This window comes from Leptinotarsa decemlineata, unplaced genomic scaffold, assembly GCF_025532065.1.
Source record: "Leptinotarsa decemlineata unplaced genomic scaffold, Ldec_3_MD MMD2_tig00001719_RagTag_RagTag, whole genome shotgun sequence".
Lineage (NCBI taxonomy): Eukaryota > Metazoa > Arthropoda > Insecta > Coleoptera > Chrysomelidae > Leptinotarsa > Leptinotarsa decemlineata.
In genome coordinates, this window is record NW_027412569.1 from 3,972,818 (window position 1) to 3,990,497 (window position 17,680).

Sequence of the window (17,680 nt, forward strand, 5' to 3'; positions counted from 1 at the left end):
TCAGTATCTACTATGCTCATGTAGAGTCAAGAATAAGGTACGGTGTTTATTTCTGGGGAAGGTCAACTTCAGCACAAAATGTATTCGTTGCAAACAAGCACATTGTACGATGCATTGCAAATATTTCCCGAAGAGATTCTTGTAGACAGTATTTCAAAAAATATAATATTTTAACTCATGCATCAGTTTATATATTTGAAATGTGTGTATATGTATCTGAAAATAAGTCAAATTTTACATTAAATAAAAGTATTCACCACTACGATACGAGAATCAAAAATCAGTTCCATGTGACAATCGCGAAATTAAAAGTGACTCATTCTGGGCCAGAATACATTGATCCAAAAATTCACAATAATCTTCCTGAATGTGTGAATGCTTCAAAGCAACAAAGAATTTTTTAATAATTATCAAGTCTGATGTTCTTCTTTTATTGTCGCCTCATTTAATTTTCACAATTAATTTTCAGTATCTCTATTTTATTGCTTTGAGATTTTCTTATACAACTTTATATTGTCTTTAACGAAATGAAATATTATTATTATCGTTCATATATTTTTGAATTTCTTCTTTACTGTGTGAAATTCAAAAATATACGAATAATAATATTTTTTTTCTTCTAATTTTCGATAAATATTTCGGTCCTGGTATTTTAAATATTCTTTTTACATTTCTTTCTCTCGTAGATTTCTGATCTGTCAACTTTTGTTGAACAATGTAAATCTATTCACAGGGATATATTCAAACAGATATCAGATATTGTCTGTCATGGTAAGATATTGTAGCAAAAGCATTCATCATATTTTATGAGAACTTTGGTACTCAAATGAATTAAATCATTTTGTACATCTCCTTCAGTCTTTTGGTCAGTCACATCATGATATAGTCATCGTTTCTAACGGCCCAGCATCAATGCCCAGCATCAATGCAATTTATATTTTCATTAATTGAATATGTTTTCTTGGGAACTGACAATTTTCGAATTGTCAAGAATTTTACCAGAGAAAGTGCCTAAGATTCAATTCTCTAAACCAGTGGTTTCAAACCTCTGTCTCTTCCATGAGTTAAAGAGCTGGGTTGCTACCAAAATATCAATTTCGAATAAAAATAAACAAAACCGCACATTGAAGAAGGTTTTTCAACAAGGAAATAATATTGTTGTCTTTTCATTACAACTGAAAAAAAAATCGTACTTCATCATACAAAGCATTCTAATGTTCGAAAATATCTTGCACTGATGAGGGGTGACATTCCGAAATATGCGTGATCGCTGTAGGTGATCACAGCGAGATCCTTCTGCTGGGCTAACAAAAAGCATCGGTTATAATTTACTCTGCCAAGAAACCTGCACGAATACGTGTCGGATATCCGATGTGACATGATCCAAAAAAGTTGTTGTTTTTTAAATTTCAATGTATAAGAACCTTAGGAGGGGTGCTTTTTTCAAATATCCATTGTTTAGGCGAATTTATCTTTCCACGATTTGATTTCTGTTGAAAGCAATTTATTTAATGATACCACGGTGAGAAAGTTTGTATTGAAGAAGACGCTCAACCAAAGTATGATTTTGTTTTATAATGCATTCTATTTTGGTATTTTTGCAAGTTAACTATTTTTATGTATGTTTATAAACAATATTGTAACTATATTACTTTGTAGACCATTGAAGTATATTTATATATTCATGAAATTGAATTATTACAAAAAAATGAGGGTCTTGTAGTATTATCAATTTTTGTATTTTTGCAAGATACATTTTTTTTATATATGTTTTCCCATAATAAGAGCATAAATATATAGAGAAATTCACGATCAATGAATAATTTTTAAGAAATCCATACTGAAAACAGTTTTCCATATCAAAGTTGAATAATTGTTTGCGTAACTCTTTCTTTGAATATGTCGATTAAAAGCAAATCGATTTTAATTCAACCACTCCCTATTTTCTTATTCTTCATTCAATAATGTCACACCTTTTGAAATTCCGAAGACATTGCTTCATTAAAGTTCAAATACTTTTTTTCAGTGATCCCTGTTCTTCTAGTCTCTCCTACCAGTCCAACCAGAATTCAGGATCAGCGATGGATATACATGTAGACAGTAGTTCTCTGTGTAGTTCAAACAGAAAGAGAAAAACTTATTTCAGGTAAGTAGTAAGTACTAACTAGAGCAATACCGAAGTGAAAATATGAATAATATAGCATAGGTTTGACTTTAACATAACAACTAGCGAAAGTTAGTCAGAATATCCCAGTATTTTCCGGCCCTTCAGAGTACGATATGGAAAAATAGACACTTTCAAGATGATTCTGATCAATTTCCTAAATTAAACGAATATAACATGTGAAAATTTATTTCAAGTAGTAGAAACAGCTACTTCATAATATTCCACATGTCCATATTTTTCATTGCCCTCATACTTGATTATCGCGTTCAGGGAGACTTAGGAGTGTTGTGGCAATTTTCACTTCAAGGGACATATCTTGCTCAAGAATCATTTCACAGTTAAGACCTATATGAATTAATGTAGTACCATTCCTCCCCTTTCCAAAACAATCATGAAAAATAATTAGAATATTCTGCTCCTGTCACAAAAAAATTCATTATACGTATTATAAATAAAACAAACATAGTTTTTTGCAAAAAAGAGCTTTTATCATCTTTTGGTACATTAAGTATCAACAAAAACAACTAAACATCCCCATAACAAGTAATTATATCTTCTAAGTAACAATGGCATCGCTTTGAGATCAATCATTATTATTTGTGATATACTGTTTGGAACCTTTGGTGTAGTAATGAATATTACTGGAGTTTTTTCCCAACACCAAATCATTATTTTTACACCTCGATACGTGTTTCGATCACCAAGTGATCATCTTCAAGAGGAAGATAAAACTAATAACTACTCAAAACTAAAGCTACTTATACTAATCAGGTACATCATACAGGTAGGTAATCAGTAATACCACCCATACAAGTGTACCACCCTAAATAAATTTTACAATTGGCCTTTCTATCATTTACAATATGTCCTTATGTATGTTTAAATGTTACAGCTATATATAGAACAATTTTCAGCTATATAAAATTAGTTTCACGATATTGCCTATCTAAATATATTTACAATGTGTCTTTTTGTAGTAATCAGTAAACCCAACAATATTATTTCAACAAGCTATATAGTATGCTATTTGGTATTGGTCCGTTGTTGTTATTCATAATATTATTATGTTTACTTATTTCCACACTCTCATAGGCATCTAGTTGCCTGTTGTTATTAACTTGTCTAACTAATCTTTAAGAACTGAAATATATGGAATGGTTTTGTTGCAAAATATGATGGGCGACTGCTGATTTTTCAGGTCTTCCATATTTTAAGTGTGCTATGTGTTCCTTATATCTCACTTTAATAGATCTTTTTGTCTGTCCATAATATTTTGCATCGCAGTCCTTACATTCAATTTCGTAAATTCCAGACTTTTCCGAATTCTCGACTTTGTCTTTTGGACTTCCCAAAAGGTTCTGCAGTGTATGACTTGTTTTAAAAACCACCTTCATACCTAGTTCCTTGAAAATCTTTCCAAAGTTCTTCGTATATTGGTGGTATGGAACTGAGATGTATTTATCTTGGTTTTTGTCCTTTCTGAAAGTCGAGATTTCGTTCATTCTTAACCTAAACTTCTTTTTCCTAATTATGTCATCTACAATACCCCTCGGGAAACCGTTAGTGGCTGCTATTTCCTGTATTGTATTAGGTTCACAAAAGAAAAACGTACAATACAGGAAATAGCAGCCACTAACGGTTTCCCGAGGGATATTGTAGATGACATAATTAGGAAAAAGAAGTTTAGGTTAAGAATGAACGAAATCTCGACTATCAGAAAGGACAAAAACCAAGATAAATACATCTCAGTTCCATACCACCAATATACGAAGAACTTTGGAAAGATTTTCAAGGAACTAGGTATGAAGGTGGTTTTTAAAACAAGTCATACACTGCAGAACCTTTTGGGAAGTCCAAAAGACAAAGTTGAGAATTCGGAAAAGTCTGGAATTTACGAAATTGAATGTAAGGACTGCGATACAAAATATTATGGACAGACAAAAAGATCTAATAAAGTGAGATATAAGGAACACATAGCACACTTAAAATATGGAAGACCTGAAAAATCAGTAGTCGCCCATCATATTTTGCAACAAAACCATTCCATAGACTTCAGATTAGTTAGACAAGTTAATAACAACAGGCATCTAGATGCCTATGAGAGTGTGGAAATAAGTAAACATAATAATATTATGAATAACGACAACGGACCAATACCAAATATCATACTATATTGCTTGTTGAAATAATATTGTTGGATTTACTGATTACTACAAAAAGACACATTGTAAATATATTTAGATAGGCAATATTGTGAAACTAATTTTATATAGCTGAAAATTGTTCTATATATAGCTGTAACATTTAAACATACATAAGGACATATTGTAAATAATAGAAAGGCCAATTGTAAAATTAGGGTGGTACACTTGTATGGGTGGTATTACTGATTACCTACCTGTATTATGTACCAGATTAGTATAAGTAGCTTTAGTTTTGAGTAGTTATTAGTTTTATCTTCCTCTTGAAGATGATCACTTGGTGATCGAAACACGTGTCGAGGTGTAAAAATAACGATTTGGTGTTGGGAAAAAACTCCAGTAATAATCATTATTTTAATCAGTCAAAAATCTTAATCTAATCTGATAGACAGTTGTGGCAAACGTATTGCAGATCGTCTCCAGTACAATCCAAGTATGCCCAGTCTTTCCATTCTAGGTACTGGACACTTGGACCCACTGGCACTGCTCATTCAATCTGCTGTTTGCATAGGCTTCAAGGCAAACCAAGCAAAAGCAATTATTTTCTGCATCTTCTTCGTCATCACCTATTCTCTTCTTTTTATAAGTCTTCTTGTTTTTTTTAGATTTCTTCTTTTCTTCGCTTAAGTGACGCTTTTTCACATTCTTCACCTTCCTATTAGTTTCAATAGCAGCTACTTCGTCCTTAGTAGGTGTGTCAGTAAGCACAGCAGATATGATTTTGTTAGTAACACGTTAGTTACAGTGGCAAAAGGCTGTAGACGTGGACGCCATAGGTTCAATGGCATGATTATTTAGAACAGGGGTATGGTATGTAGTCGTGGAGGCAACAGGTTCACTGGCATTATTGTTCACAACTGATGAATTTCTAGATGGCATGGTCTGATCTTTATGTGTACCTAGAATAATGGCTCTTGCTTCATCATTATCAACGGTACCGGTGTTGAGATTTCGAGTTATGGTTCTTTCTGTTGGATTTTCCACAACTTCTGAAACGGATTGCTCTAGTTCTGGGCTGAGACGACCCAAATATGTCTGTGGGACATGTTCCAGTTGCAGCAAAATCAACACTGATATGCCTTGCAGTGATTGCTACATTTAATGCAGATTTTGCTACAGATGGGATTTCATATTTGGTCATGACTTTCTTGGCATAACTTCGCACACAAGCTGTATTAATGGCTTTTTTAGAGGTCCAAAAATAGCACGATACAGTGGCTGTAGCTTGTGCGTATAGTGTGGGAGAAATATGAGCAAAATTATGCCATTTTCTCTACAGAATTCCATGTTCTTCAGAGCTGTAGATGAAGCATGAATATTTAGGATCAATAGAGCTCTTCTGATGGTCCAACATGATTTTTAAAATGCTCAAGGAAAACTTGAAAATCATCCTATCATCCTCTTGCATCCAGCCTGATCCGTTAGCTGTTCCGATTGAACCGGTTGGGCCGTTCCGAATGAAATAGTCTTGGAATCGTTTACGTGGAAATATAAACATAGGTGGCTGAAGCCAATGTGATCAAGGTCCTCCTGTCTACCGATGTCATTGCACTGACCTGTTTTTCTCCGCGTCGCGCAATAACCCTATCAGGCTTTTGGATAGTGGTTGCTCATCATTTTGGGGTTCAACTAAGTACACCTCGAACTTCACTGTTCAAAAACTCTTTCATTTGGAGAACTGCGTTTATGTGGAATAAACTTTCTGAGAACGTTTTTCCATATGAATTTTTTCTCCAGCGATTCAAATTTAATGTGAATCGCTACTTCTGCACAGGCACCGCTCTTAGAACGCCTTAAGGATTTTCCTGTAGTGCTTGTGTTTTGTCTTTAAAAAAATAATGACTGCATCATATTGAATCAGAAAAACATAATTATATTGTGAGGGGACGAATGTTGGAAGTGCGGAATATTAAAACAAGTAAAAACCAAGTAAAAACGGTTAAATGGAAGGTCATCCGAATCGATCCCAATATTGTTTATCAAGAGTACCAGGATAGAGGGACGTGAGAATATACAATTTCCAGGTGAAGAGATACAATTATCGCTGTTCTTTTTAATTTTAATTTTCATTTGTTATTTCAGAGATTTCAAATCATACTATATTAGACAATGGAAGTCCGAACTAATGATATTTCAATTCAATAGCGTAAATTTCCGCTATTGAATTATGTGCCGAAAGATTGGATAAATCCAACCTCACACGCAAGTCAATGAAAATATTCTCGGACAGTCAAGCGGCGTTGGAAGCTTTTAGCTCCTACCGAGCAACGTCTAAATTGGTAGCAAACTGCCAAAAACAACTCTCCTCTCTTGCAAAGGAGGGTGCTGCAAGCTGCTTCATCGGACCTGAACCTGTCATTGGCATCGCTTTGGGTTTTGCCAAACAAACATTGAAGACCTGGATGGCAATAAGATTCATGGACTTCTAGCAGAATCTTCCAGGATTGACTCATTCCAAGGCGTTTATCCACCCAAACAGTTGTTGGACTACAGTAGGGATGAACTACGATGTCTAACAGGCCTTCTTACAGGTCACTGTCATTTGAATCATCATATGCAGAGACTTGGACTGTTGGAAGACAGTGCCTCTGTTTGGAAAATGATAAATAGCAGAGCATATACTTTGTGCCTGCCCCACTGGGCACCGAATCAGGTTTTTAGAGTTCGGAAGAGCCGTACTTTTATCATCTGACCTGGAAGACCACTCACCATGCAAGCTAATCGGCTCCGTTGAGAAGCTAGGTTTATTTGGCCAAGTTTGAATATGTGTGAGCCACAATAAATCCTTGCGGGTTGTGGTGGAGGGTCGAATAGACCCACTCACTTTAGACCTAACCTAACCTAGGAGTATCAGGATAGAGGGACGTAAGAATCTAAAATTTCCAGGTGAAGAGATACAATTGTCGTATAACGTTAAATAATATTAGACCGCGCAGGTTGATCTGAAGAAAATATCTAAGAAAATGATAAAAAAGGTAAAGGTTCTCCTGATGATATCCAAAATTTCTTGGTGTTCAACTATTTGTTTGAAGGTAGTTGACAATGTTGAATGGTGAATTTCATTAGTTCGGATTTAAAATATCTGAAACAATAAATAAAAATTAAAATTGAAACAAAAACAGATGAAAATAACAATTATATTGATCAAAAAACTCTGAAAAGAAATTACAATAAAATAAAAAATTAAGCAGAAAATTGAAAATTGAACAAATGAAATGAAATGAAAATTAAAAGATTTCAAGCCAAGTTATTTTACGACGTTTCGCTTGTTAGTATCCAAAATCGTCTTCGCATGATGATTTTTAATTTTTATTTCATTTTAATGATCCAATTTTCAACTTTTGCTCAATTTTTTATTTTATTGTAATTTTTTCTGCTTTATATAATTGTTATTTATAGCTGCTCTTTTCAATTTCATTTTCATTTGTTATTTCAGATATTTCAAATCATATCTTATTAGACAATGGAAGCCGAACTAATAATATTTATCAATTAGTTGTGATAAAATCTAATGCAAACAATTCTTCATATTTCAAGAACTAGGATATCAACCAAGTTTGTGTCATCAGAGATGACTAAGTCATATGTGATTTACTAATGATATTTAATCGATTTTTACTATAAAAGGTTTGCAAAACCACGACACATGTTTTGCTTTCTCAAACAGGATCTTATTAGTAAGTTTTGATATGGATTTTCATCAAATACCTGCCAGTTCCATTCAAAAATATGTGATTGTGAGTCACGAGTCAACGAAAAAGACTCTGAGGAAACTCACCCTAGTCTCAGGGTAGGTGTGGGAAAGTAATTTTCATTAGATTCATTCCATACCAAAGGATCCAATTCTACTTGTCAGAGATTATAATTGGCTTGAAAATTCTCTTGAATAGAAAGAAGACTCTCCTACACAAATGGAGTTTAAAAAGAAGCTACCAAATAGCTGATATCAAGTTCCTATATAAAACAATAAATAATTGTTTGGACAGCAGTTCTATATTGAACCAACTTTCGATAAATGTACCTCTGTATAATACCAGAGGATTATATTCATTCCAAACAAATCAAAGTATAACTAATTACTATTTGAATTCTCTCCTAAATAGATGTTGTAAATCCTACAGCCCTATATCCAAATCAATAGAAATTTACATATTTTTTAATTCCCTCGCAACCTTCACCACGTCTCTTAAAACGATCATTTAATCAGCAGTTTCATATCTAATTATTGTAATTTGAACTGCACTGCACTGTTCATAATAAGACATTGCATATTATTCAATATTGCCTATTATTTATTTATAACAATAAAATCATTTATTGTTATTTTCACCTCATCATTTGTGAATACTCTTTTTGGGTTTGTCCCGTTTTGTATTCCTCTGGAAATAAATTAAAGAAAAGTATTTTAAATTATTATTTATAAAAAATTCTTACTATTCGATAATGAATCAATGCCCTCTCAGAATATAAAAATAATAGGAAACACGAGTACCAAAAGAAGTCAAGTCAAAGAAAACCACACAATGAAAAATGTGAAACAAAAAGAACTTCAACGTTGGGTAAGAAACAAAACCTTTTGTAGCAACACCGATGAAACCGGTCAAAACATTATATAATAAAACTCGAATTGTGGCACTTCGAACTCCTATAAGTGATCTCAAAGTTTCAAATACTAATCAACTCCTTAATCGAGTAGGAGGCGAGGTTAATCATCAGTCTTTCTTAGCGCCAAAATCTTAGATGTTTATGTGTGTATACATACTTAATTGGTTGAAGTTGCCGTAAAGGCACTCCAGGGGATTCCCAAATTGGGTCCGTATCATTTCTATAGCGTGTTTCTGGAGTTCTGGAAGTTATAAGACTCTACCTGCACTTGATTTCCATGCATGTGTGTGTTTCAATGCGCAATTCCTTAAAAGGCTTCGACTACCTAATATCTTGTATTTTAAGTGTTTACATGTTGTGTCACAAAGAATTATATACTTTCACGTAGAATTTCAGAAAATTCCAGCAGCATATGAATGTGTAGAACAATAATAATTGAAGATAATTAAATATTCAAAATATCGCGCTCTAAGAATTGCAACTGTCATTTTTTTAAAAAAGCTTTGTATGAAAAATGTAGAAATGAAAATATTCTTGTACTATTTTATTTAACTTTGGTGGCGTTGATTGTGGAAATGAGTTTATAGTTTAATCCATTTTATTATCAATAATAATACTATGTTATATTCGAAATGAATTAACAAAAAAACTTTTAAACAGTCGTCCACATTAATGTAATGCAACAGTGTTTATAAAACAGAAACTAAAGTTATTTTTGCAATTTTTTTTATTCTATTGTTGATCACATATTTATCAAAAGATGATTTTGAGAAATTTCATCAACAATGAAACTACTTACTAATGAATTTTAAACAAAAAAATACTCATTACCTGAATATATTGAGAGATTTAAAAAAAGTTATATAAAAATACAGAAAAATGCACATAAAAATAGAATAGAATTGGGCAAAACGAGGGGACTAGTCTTCTACTGATGATGCTGACTTGGTTAGCGAAACGCTCGTCGAGAGACAGTATTTTGTTTTGGGGTGGGACAAGCGTTTTCGATAGATCCAAAATTCAATTGAGGAGGAAAAAAAGCCAGAGAGTTCTACTTTTGAAATTCGCTGTTACAAAATTAGATTCCGTTTACAAATATAATAAATTTGTATTGTAGTGAATGTGTTTGATTCTTATATTACGAATTATTCATGAATGAATTGTGATTATTCATTGTTGTTATTTCTGTTGAATCGAAAATAAAATAAAAAATACTCAAATTTTGAAAAACTATGTATAACTGATAATGAAATTTGATAAAAACCAGAACATTGTTAGAAATTGACAGAAAAATCAGGAGATTGAAGAAACATTCAAGAAAAATTTATGCTCAAGTAATATTTTAAAAATTGGTTTTCATGCATCCATATTAGAATCTACGATATCGTCTCATATGGAATCTTTCGAAAACAATGGATTTTTTTATTCAAATTAAAACTGAATTTGAAATCGAAAAATGTTCAATTAGAAGTGAGATAATTGTAAAAAAAAAACTAATTGATACAGTTTATTGTATGATTTTCACTATAAAGGATTTTACGAAAACCACGATAAGTGTTTTTCTATATAATAGCTTCTTCAAGTTTACAATCAAGTTTACACTTGAGGAAGCTATTGTTATCCTCATCATATTTGTAGATTTTGCCAAGACTCACAATATCGGTTCTTTTATTTATTGAATATTTCTCGTAATTCATATATATCATTTCTGAAAATATTCTTTAGGTTGTATTTATTTCTCTTACTGAAATATTCAAAATTCGGGTGATGACCCGAAGACGTTTGTGAATACTAATAATCGAAACGTCGTGAAGTAACTTGGCTTGAAATATTTTATTCTTCAATTTTCAATTTTTTGACTGATTTTTATTTTATATTGATTTCATTTCAGGGTTTTGCTTAATATAATTGTTATTTTCAGCTATCTTTTTAATTATAATTTCCATTTGTTATGTCAGAGATTTCAAATCATATCATATTAGACAATGGAAGTCCAAACTAATGGAATTCAGCAAAAAAATGGTATGAATGAATAATATAAACATGAGATTGATTTTGAAATTAGCAAAATGAAGAAAAACAATATGTGAAATGACCGACAGAAACTAACTAATGACAGTATTTCGATGTACAATATTTTGAATCAATTGGAATTATAATACTGGGCGAATCAGCATCACTACTTTTTCCCTCTCATATCATTTTTTTGTTTGAATAAATATGTATGTACAGATAATACTGAAATTTTGTAAATCGGATTTTTTATTCATTGAATTTATTTAACAATTTTTCTGGTTCGACTAATGTATTTTTCATCTTATATTCAGAGTACCTCTCTGTTAGTTTTGCAATGTTGAAATAAATTCAAAACAAGTCAAAAATTCTTATTCAACTTCAGGTAATTGAATTTCAATCATTTTCAATAAAAAACAGTGCTAATTTTTGATTTATTTTACGCCAGAGGTTTCAGTTTTACTTTTTATTTCTTATTTCTTATTTACGTTTGTATATACCAAAAAATTCTGAATCTACAGCTCACGATAATGAATGTTCTGATGTAAACAATATATACACCGATCAAGGTTTATATATTATTTGCTAGTGAATCAAAACTCATGAAGCGAAGAAGAAGCAATAATCGATCTTCACTCCAAATTGCTGGAACATTATTTTTTGCGCGCCAGCCAAAATCAGTGATCACCAACACCGGTCAAGCAAAACTCTAAGAAAACAAATTATAACGTGAAAATATCTATTTGGAAATACATTACAGTTGATACAAACCTAGCTACAAACGATCATTAGACAATAAGTAAAACAATGGTAAATTGTACAGAAAATTATGGAATAAAGGTTTACGGTGCATGAAAAATTGAAGTTTTCTAAACGACTTACATAGAAATGCTAACGAATTATAGAAGTGTTGAGGAAAATTACAGTATTTTACCTGCTATGCATAAAATGCATCCAATCTGAAAATGGCAAAAAGATTTATACATTTGCCATCACGGAAAAAAAAGATTTGTTACTTCAAAGAAATTTATTTAGTCTAATTTATTTCATCACTTTGATTAAATATCATTCATTTCAAACGACGTGTGTATTGTATTGATTAGATGATAATTTTGCGGAGACAAAATGAAATTCTCATTTTAATTTCTCTAATATTTCAATTCAAGAGGTCTTTTACTTAGTCAAATGAATTGTGAATCATTTCAAGAATAACATTTATTGAGTTCTCAAAATAATTCGGTTGAGTCAAACAATATAATTTCATCAAATCAAAAGTACGTCTGTTGAATGAAAACTTTCCAATTCAGTTTAACACTATGGGGTGCTGTTTTGACACTAATATATAATTGAATCAACTGAATATTTATTTTCACTTCAACAATACATTTCAATACCTTTAACTAATTTTGGAAATAATTTCAAGATTATGGATAATTTCATTTCAACAGTTTTATTATTTGTTGGTTTGAAAAATTGAATTGTTTCCTTTAAAGAAATGATATAGTTGAAATACTTCTAAGGAATAGAGTGCCGGTCGGCACCATTTGCATTTTCGCAAGAACCGTAAACTAATCACGAATGGAATAAGAATTAACAATGTGTTTTGTGTTTTTCAAGGAAATGACGAAGAGGTTTACAGTTTCTTTTTGATTATACGTGGATTGAAGTTTTTCAGTGTTTTCACAGGTATGTTGATAATATACTTTCTTTCATTCCATATTTTGAAATAATTATGAATAGCATGTATTGGATATAATTGCAATATAATCTATTTTATTTTTAGACATGGAGGAATGTCTTAATAACTTGGGATTAAATGACCCAATTGGTATTTTTAAAGGTAAAAAAATACATATATTATTTATCTCCTAATAATATACTTAAAACACATACTTTTCAGACAGAAAATGATGTAACCTTAGACATAGCTAAAAGGCTCACTGATGAAGAAATGAAAGAAATGACTCCCCAATTGGCAAAAGAAAAATATTCAATCAAGGAAGCAATTGATGGAATAAATTAAGAGTCATATATAACAGAGGTATGTCTTTAATTCATAACTTTAATAATAAATATGTATACCATTACAATTAAAAACATATTCAGTTTTCTCAAATAACTATATATTTTTGCGATTTGCTGTAGATACTTATTATTATTCAGGTCTATACCTAAGTAATTGAATGCTAGAATTCTTAAATTTGATAGATTTGAAGGCCTGAAAGTTACGATTGGAGACCTAGGTAAATTTTGTCATCACAGTCATATTTCTAATCAAATTTTTCTGTGATGAAGTAAGTCATTGTTTTTTCCTATTATCAAAAAATAAGGGTATCTCCTTTTGTTAAATTGGATGTGTACAAAAAAAAATTATTATATTTTTATATTTTTATGGGATAATATCTAAGCTTGTTAATAGAAATTGATCCAATAGTATTATTGCGAAAATGTAGACTATCACTAATCTCTGTTCTCTTTTATTTTAGATCATTACTTCAGTGAAAGGTTTCGAAATCAACTCTAATTGTTTTTTAGTAGATATCACCAATAATAATAATAAATAATAAAATATGTTAATGTTTCATATTAGGATTATCCATTTGTGAAAAATTTATATTTTCATTTAAATATTTGTAGAAGTCTATTATAATTTATTGATTGTTTGAATAAATTTGGTACTAAAATTTCTCGATTTTTATTTATATTTTGCTCATTCTCACGTTGAACAATTTTCCATGGCATTTACATAATCAGTATTGAATATGGAATATTATCCGCAAGACTCCCATCAGCAGCTGATTAAAAAATCGTGATACGTAAGTAGATCAATAATCCAGTTGAGAAAATGATACAAAGTGTATTTGATGTATTGAGAAATCGGGTTGTTGAACAAACTATAATATATTCTCACAATTATTCAATAACTTGATCTATTTTGATTGGAGATTCATGTAAATTCAATCACTGACTCTGTATTTCTGATTCTACTGAAAAGTAATTTTCTCAATATACTAAAACTATACGTAATGCTTTTTATCTACAAACTTAAAAAACATATTGAAGTTTTGGAGAAGAGAAAAGTAATTTTCAGTAGAACTGAGGGAAGGATTTTGATTTGTAACTTTATTTCATTTGGTACATCATTATTCATACTTATTTTGAACTTTCGAAATGCTTTACTCTATCAGAAAGATACTCACAATGAGGTATAAACATTGTTCGTTCAACTACTATTCATTATTTGTTCAACAAAATCATTACTTTAGTGGAAATTTTCCCATTATCAAAACAAGCAAGGTTCTTCATCATCCTGCAGATATATTATGTTTCTTCAACATAACTTTTATTTAAATAGAAAATACATTTGATTATTTCAATCAGATCCACTATTTCACCCATCTTTAAATTTTGTTTGTTCAATAGAATATTCGAATTACTCTAAATCATTCTCGCTATCAATTAGACAAAATATTACTTGAATTCAATTCTTCTTTGAATTGAAATAACTAATGGATGCGATTGTTTCAATGAAATATTTGTTTGATACAATGAACATATGCTTGAAGAAATAGTTAGGAGTCAAGAATTCTTTTTACTTGCACCAACAAAATATTTTGTCGTGCATATATGACACTTTTATTTCTTTGAATGAAGTGAATTTTATTTCATTCAACAAATCTTTTTTTCCGTGCATTATTGTATTATTGGAAATGAATATTTATTATTTCTGATCTAATTTAGATATATAGACCGAATCTATAGAGAAAAACTACCAAATATCCACAAATTTTCACTGGATTTACCTAATATCATCTAACAATTTATGTGTTTTTGTGTAATGAATACTAATATGACTTTGAGTGCATAGAACCTTTCCATTCAAGCACTGGCAATCTTTAAGTTATTTCAGTGTTATCCTTTAGTTTTGCATTGATGGTAGTGCCACCTTGCGGTTTGAATCAAAGCTTCCCGGATAAATTCGAAATCAGCAGGTCACATTATTGAAAAATTCGAAACATAAGCTTGATGAAACTACTGAGATTTTCATGAAAATAATGAGAAACCACATACTAGAGTTTGTGGAAATTGAAAACAACTGATTTTTGTATGGCTGTTGGATCAACTTAAGTTTTTTTGTTTCAGTGATGAAAATGACATGAAAGAAGATACAGGCGAAGACTCCAAGTCAGTTAAATCAAATGATGAAAACAAAAAGTGAGTAACCCTATTTTAAATTTTTTTGTAAAGGATTCTTCAAAATATTTTTGAAGTTTATTGTATCTATGTTTCACACAAACTGAATTATGAGTTTGAAAATAGATCTGTATCCTGGAAAGTACCGCACATCATGTGTCCTGGTCTGATACAATTCTTCGAGGTTTCCAGTATTTGTATTTCCACCTACCATTTAGTGAAACTCATGTTATGTTGTATACTTGTAAACATGGGAGTATATTTAAAAGAAGTCATACATTAAAAAAACTGTTACATAATCAATTATAATATAATTCAACGTAAGATTGTAATAATTTTCAATAATTCAAATTTGTTCAATAATATGCACAAGGTTTAACATCGATGTTTTTCCCTGTTATAGTGAACATTTCACAAAGGTGTTACTTCAAAACTGAGTAGTTATTTTGTCAGCATTGAAGTTTTACTTGCAAGCGAATATGTCAAGTGGTTACAAATATTAGTTTTTAGTAAATTTTGCTCAAACTTTAGTGAAAGATTTGTAATGAATGTTGCCGAATTTAAAAGATACTGCACAAAAGTCGAATCCCCCCAACCTATTAAAAATCGAGCACACAAAACACAAATAATTTTTATAAATCTTGAAGATATAAAAAGAACTCGATAATGATATTACGCGCGTAGCTAGTGAGGATTACCGCATTTATTGGGGCTGACGTAACCTAAAGAAGCCCTACGCGAGTTCAAGGTGGCCGGCATTTATATTCGACGTAAAAGTTTCATTTTCTAGGCCGTTACAAAATGCCACGAATGCATTTTTACTATCACTCCCACAAACGGCTCGCCGCTAATAATTGAAATTGCAAATTAATATCGACGACAGAACCGTTTTGAGAGAGTTTTCTCCAAGCATGAGGGGCTTTCTATATATGGGATATCAAAAATCAAGGAGAAAGCCCTGAACCACCATATCCTTAAATATTTGAAAGACTTTAACATCTTGATAGATCATCAATATGGCTTTCGGAAACAAATGTCAACAGGCGACCTTCTATCGGAATAACTCAATCGAGAAACATGGAGAACCAAGAGCAGTTGTGCTTGATATTTCTAAGGCCTTTGACCGTGTGTAGCATGAGGGATTGCTGGCCAAACTTTGATGCTATGGCTTGCCAAATCATTTTTGCGTATGGCTTGTCAAATTATTTTTGCGTATGGCTTGTCAAATTATCTTTGCGTATGGCTCTTTAGCTTCCTGCAAGAACGTTCCTGCTAGTGGCAGTCGATGAATATCTCTCGAATACTTTCACCATCAATGCTGGCGTTCCACAGGGATCCATATTGTCTCCAACCCTCTTTCTATTGTATATCAACGACTTATTGTAAAAAACGAAGAATCCAATATATTGTTTTGGATCCAGAAGGGATTTCGAATTGGGGTGGAAGTAACCAGGTTCAATTTAATGCTATAAAAACCCAGGCAGAGGTTTTCTCCAAAAAGATAAGTGTCTCCGAACCGGATATAATAATGTCAGGACATTTCTGTTTCGATGAGTTTGTTGGGGATTGAATTGAACACCAATATGGAACAATGATGTCGCTGGAATTTCAAAGGCTGTTTCTCAAAAGCTTGTAACGCTGTTCCGAATCAGTGAACTGTACACACCTCAGCTCAGATCAGTCCTTCTTTGGAGTATTCTTCAGATGTATGGAGCTCCGCCTCTGAGCATACACTGAAGCTGCTGGATTCCATCTAGAAAAGAGTCATCCGCCTGATTGGAGGCGCGAACATCACTTGCAACCTTGATAGCCTGGAACATCGAAGAAAGGTTGGAGATTCACCTCTCCTTTATAGATACTTTCACGGGAGATGTTCAAGACTTGGCACATTTGATTCCACCAAGAGCGGTACATATTAGAAATACGCGACGGACTGTGGCTGCTCATCGTTTTGAGGTTCTACTCAGTACACCTCTGACCTCACTGTTTGAGAACTCTCTCATTCGGAGAACTGCGATTATGTGGGATGAACTTCCTGAGTACGTTTTTTCAAATGAATTTGATCTTCAGCGACTCAAATCCACTGTGAATCGCTATTTTCGCACAGGCACCGCTCTTAGAGAACGTGAAGGATTTTCCTGTAGTGTTTGTGTCTCTAAAGACAAGAGTGCCTTCTACCTGAATACCCACAATGCATGTAGACTTAGTCCCAACACAAGCCTCCTTTCTTAACAGCCAAATATATTGATAGCTGGATTTACAGTATGGGGTTTGGTAGATAAAATTGATGAAAATAATTCCAATTTTAAACACTGGGAACATTGTTGAAACATGAAAAACATATTCGGCAATAACGGTCCTTTTATGGATGGACTTACCCAAATTTCAAGGTTACCAGAACCTCTTTGCAATGTAAAATTCCACCAAAACTTGGCCAGATACAAGCAATTACAAATTGAAAATGAAACTTTTTTTTGGCCATATAGGGCTGAAATTTGAC

The 17,680-nt window shown here is 31.9% G+C and overlaps 2 protein-coding genes and 1 long non-coding RNA gene across 6 annotated transcripts in view; 2 read left to right on the top strand and 1 right to left on the bottom strand.

Annotated features, from left to right (window-relative positions):
* Nucleotides 1-17,680, bottom strand: part of LOC111518085 (inositol polyphosphate-4-phosphatase type I A) — a 106,647-nt gene that overhangs the window by 76,916 nt on the left and 12,051 nt on the right. The gene's annotated exons all lie outside the window — the stretch shown is intronic.
* Nucleotides 1-17,680, top strand: part of cyc (basic helix-loop-helix ARNT-like protein cyc) — a 77,589-nt gene that overhangs the window by 26,752 nt on the left and 33,157 nt on the right. For all 3 annotated transcript variants that reach the window (XM_074176338.1, XM_074176339.1, XM_074176337.1), the window contains exons 2-3: nucleotides 2,027-2,146; nucleotides 15,130-15,201. In XM_074176338.1, coding sequence (XP_074032439.1) covers nucleotides 2,027-2,146; nucleotides 15,130-15,201 — 192 coding nt within the window. The remainder of the gene's footprint in view (nucleotides 1-2,026; nucleotides 2,147-15,129; nucleotides 15,202-17,680) is intronic.
* Nucleotides 11,507-13,670, top strand: LOC141482685 (uncharacterized). Its single transcript, XR_012465662.1, has 3 exons — nucleotides 11,507-12,672; nucleotides 12,770-13,027; nucleotides 13,473-13,670. It is a non-coding gene; the product is annotated as an uncharacterized lncRNA (long non-coding RNA).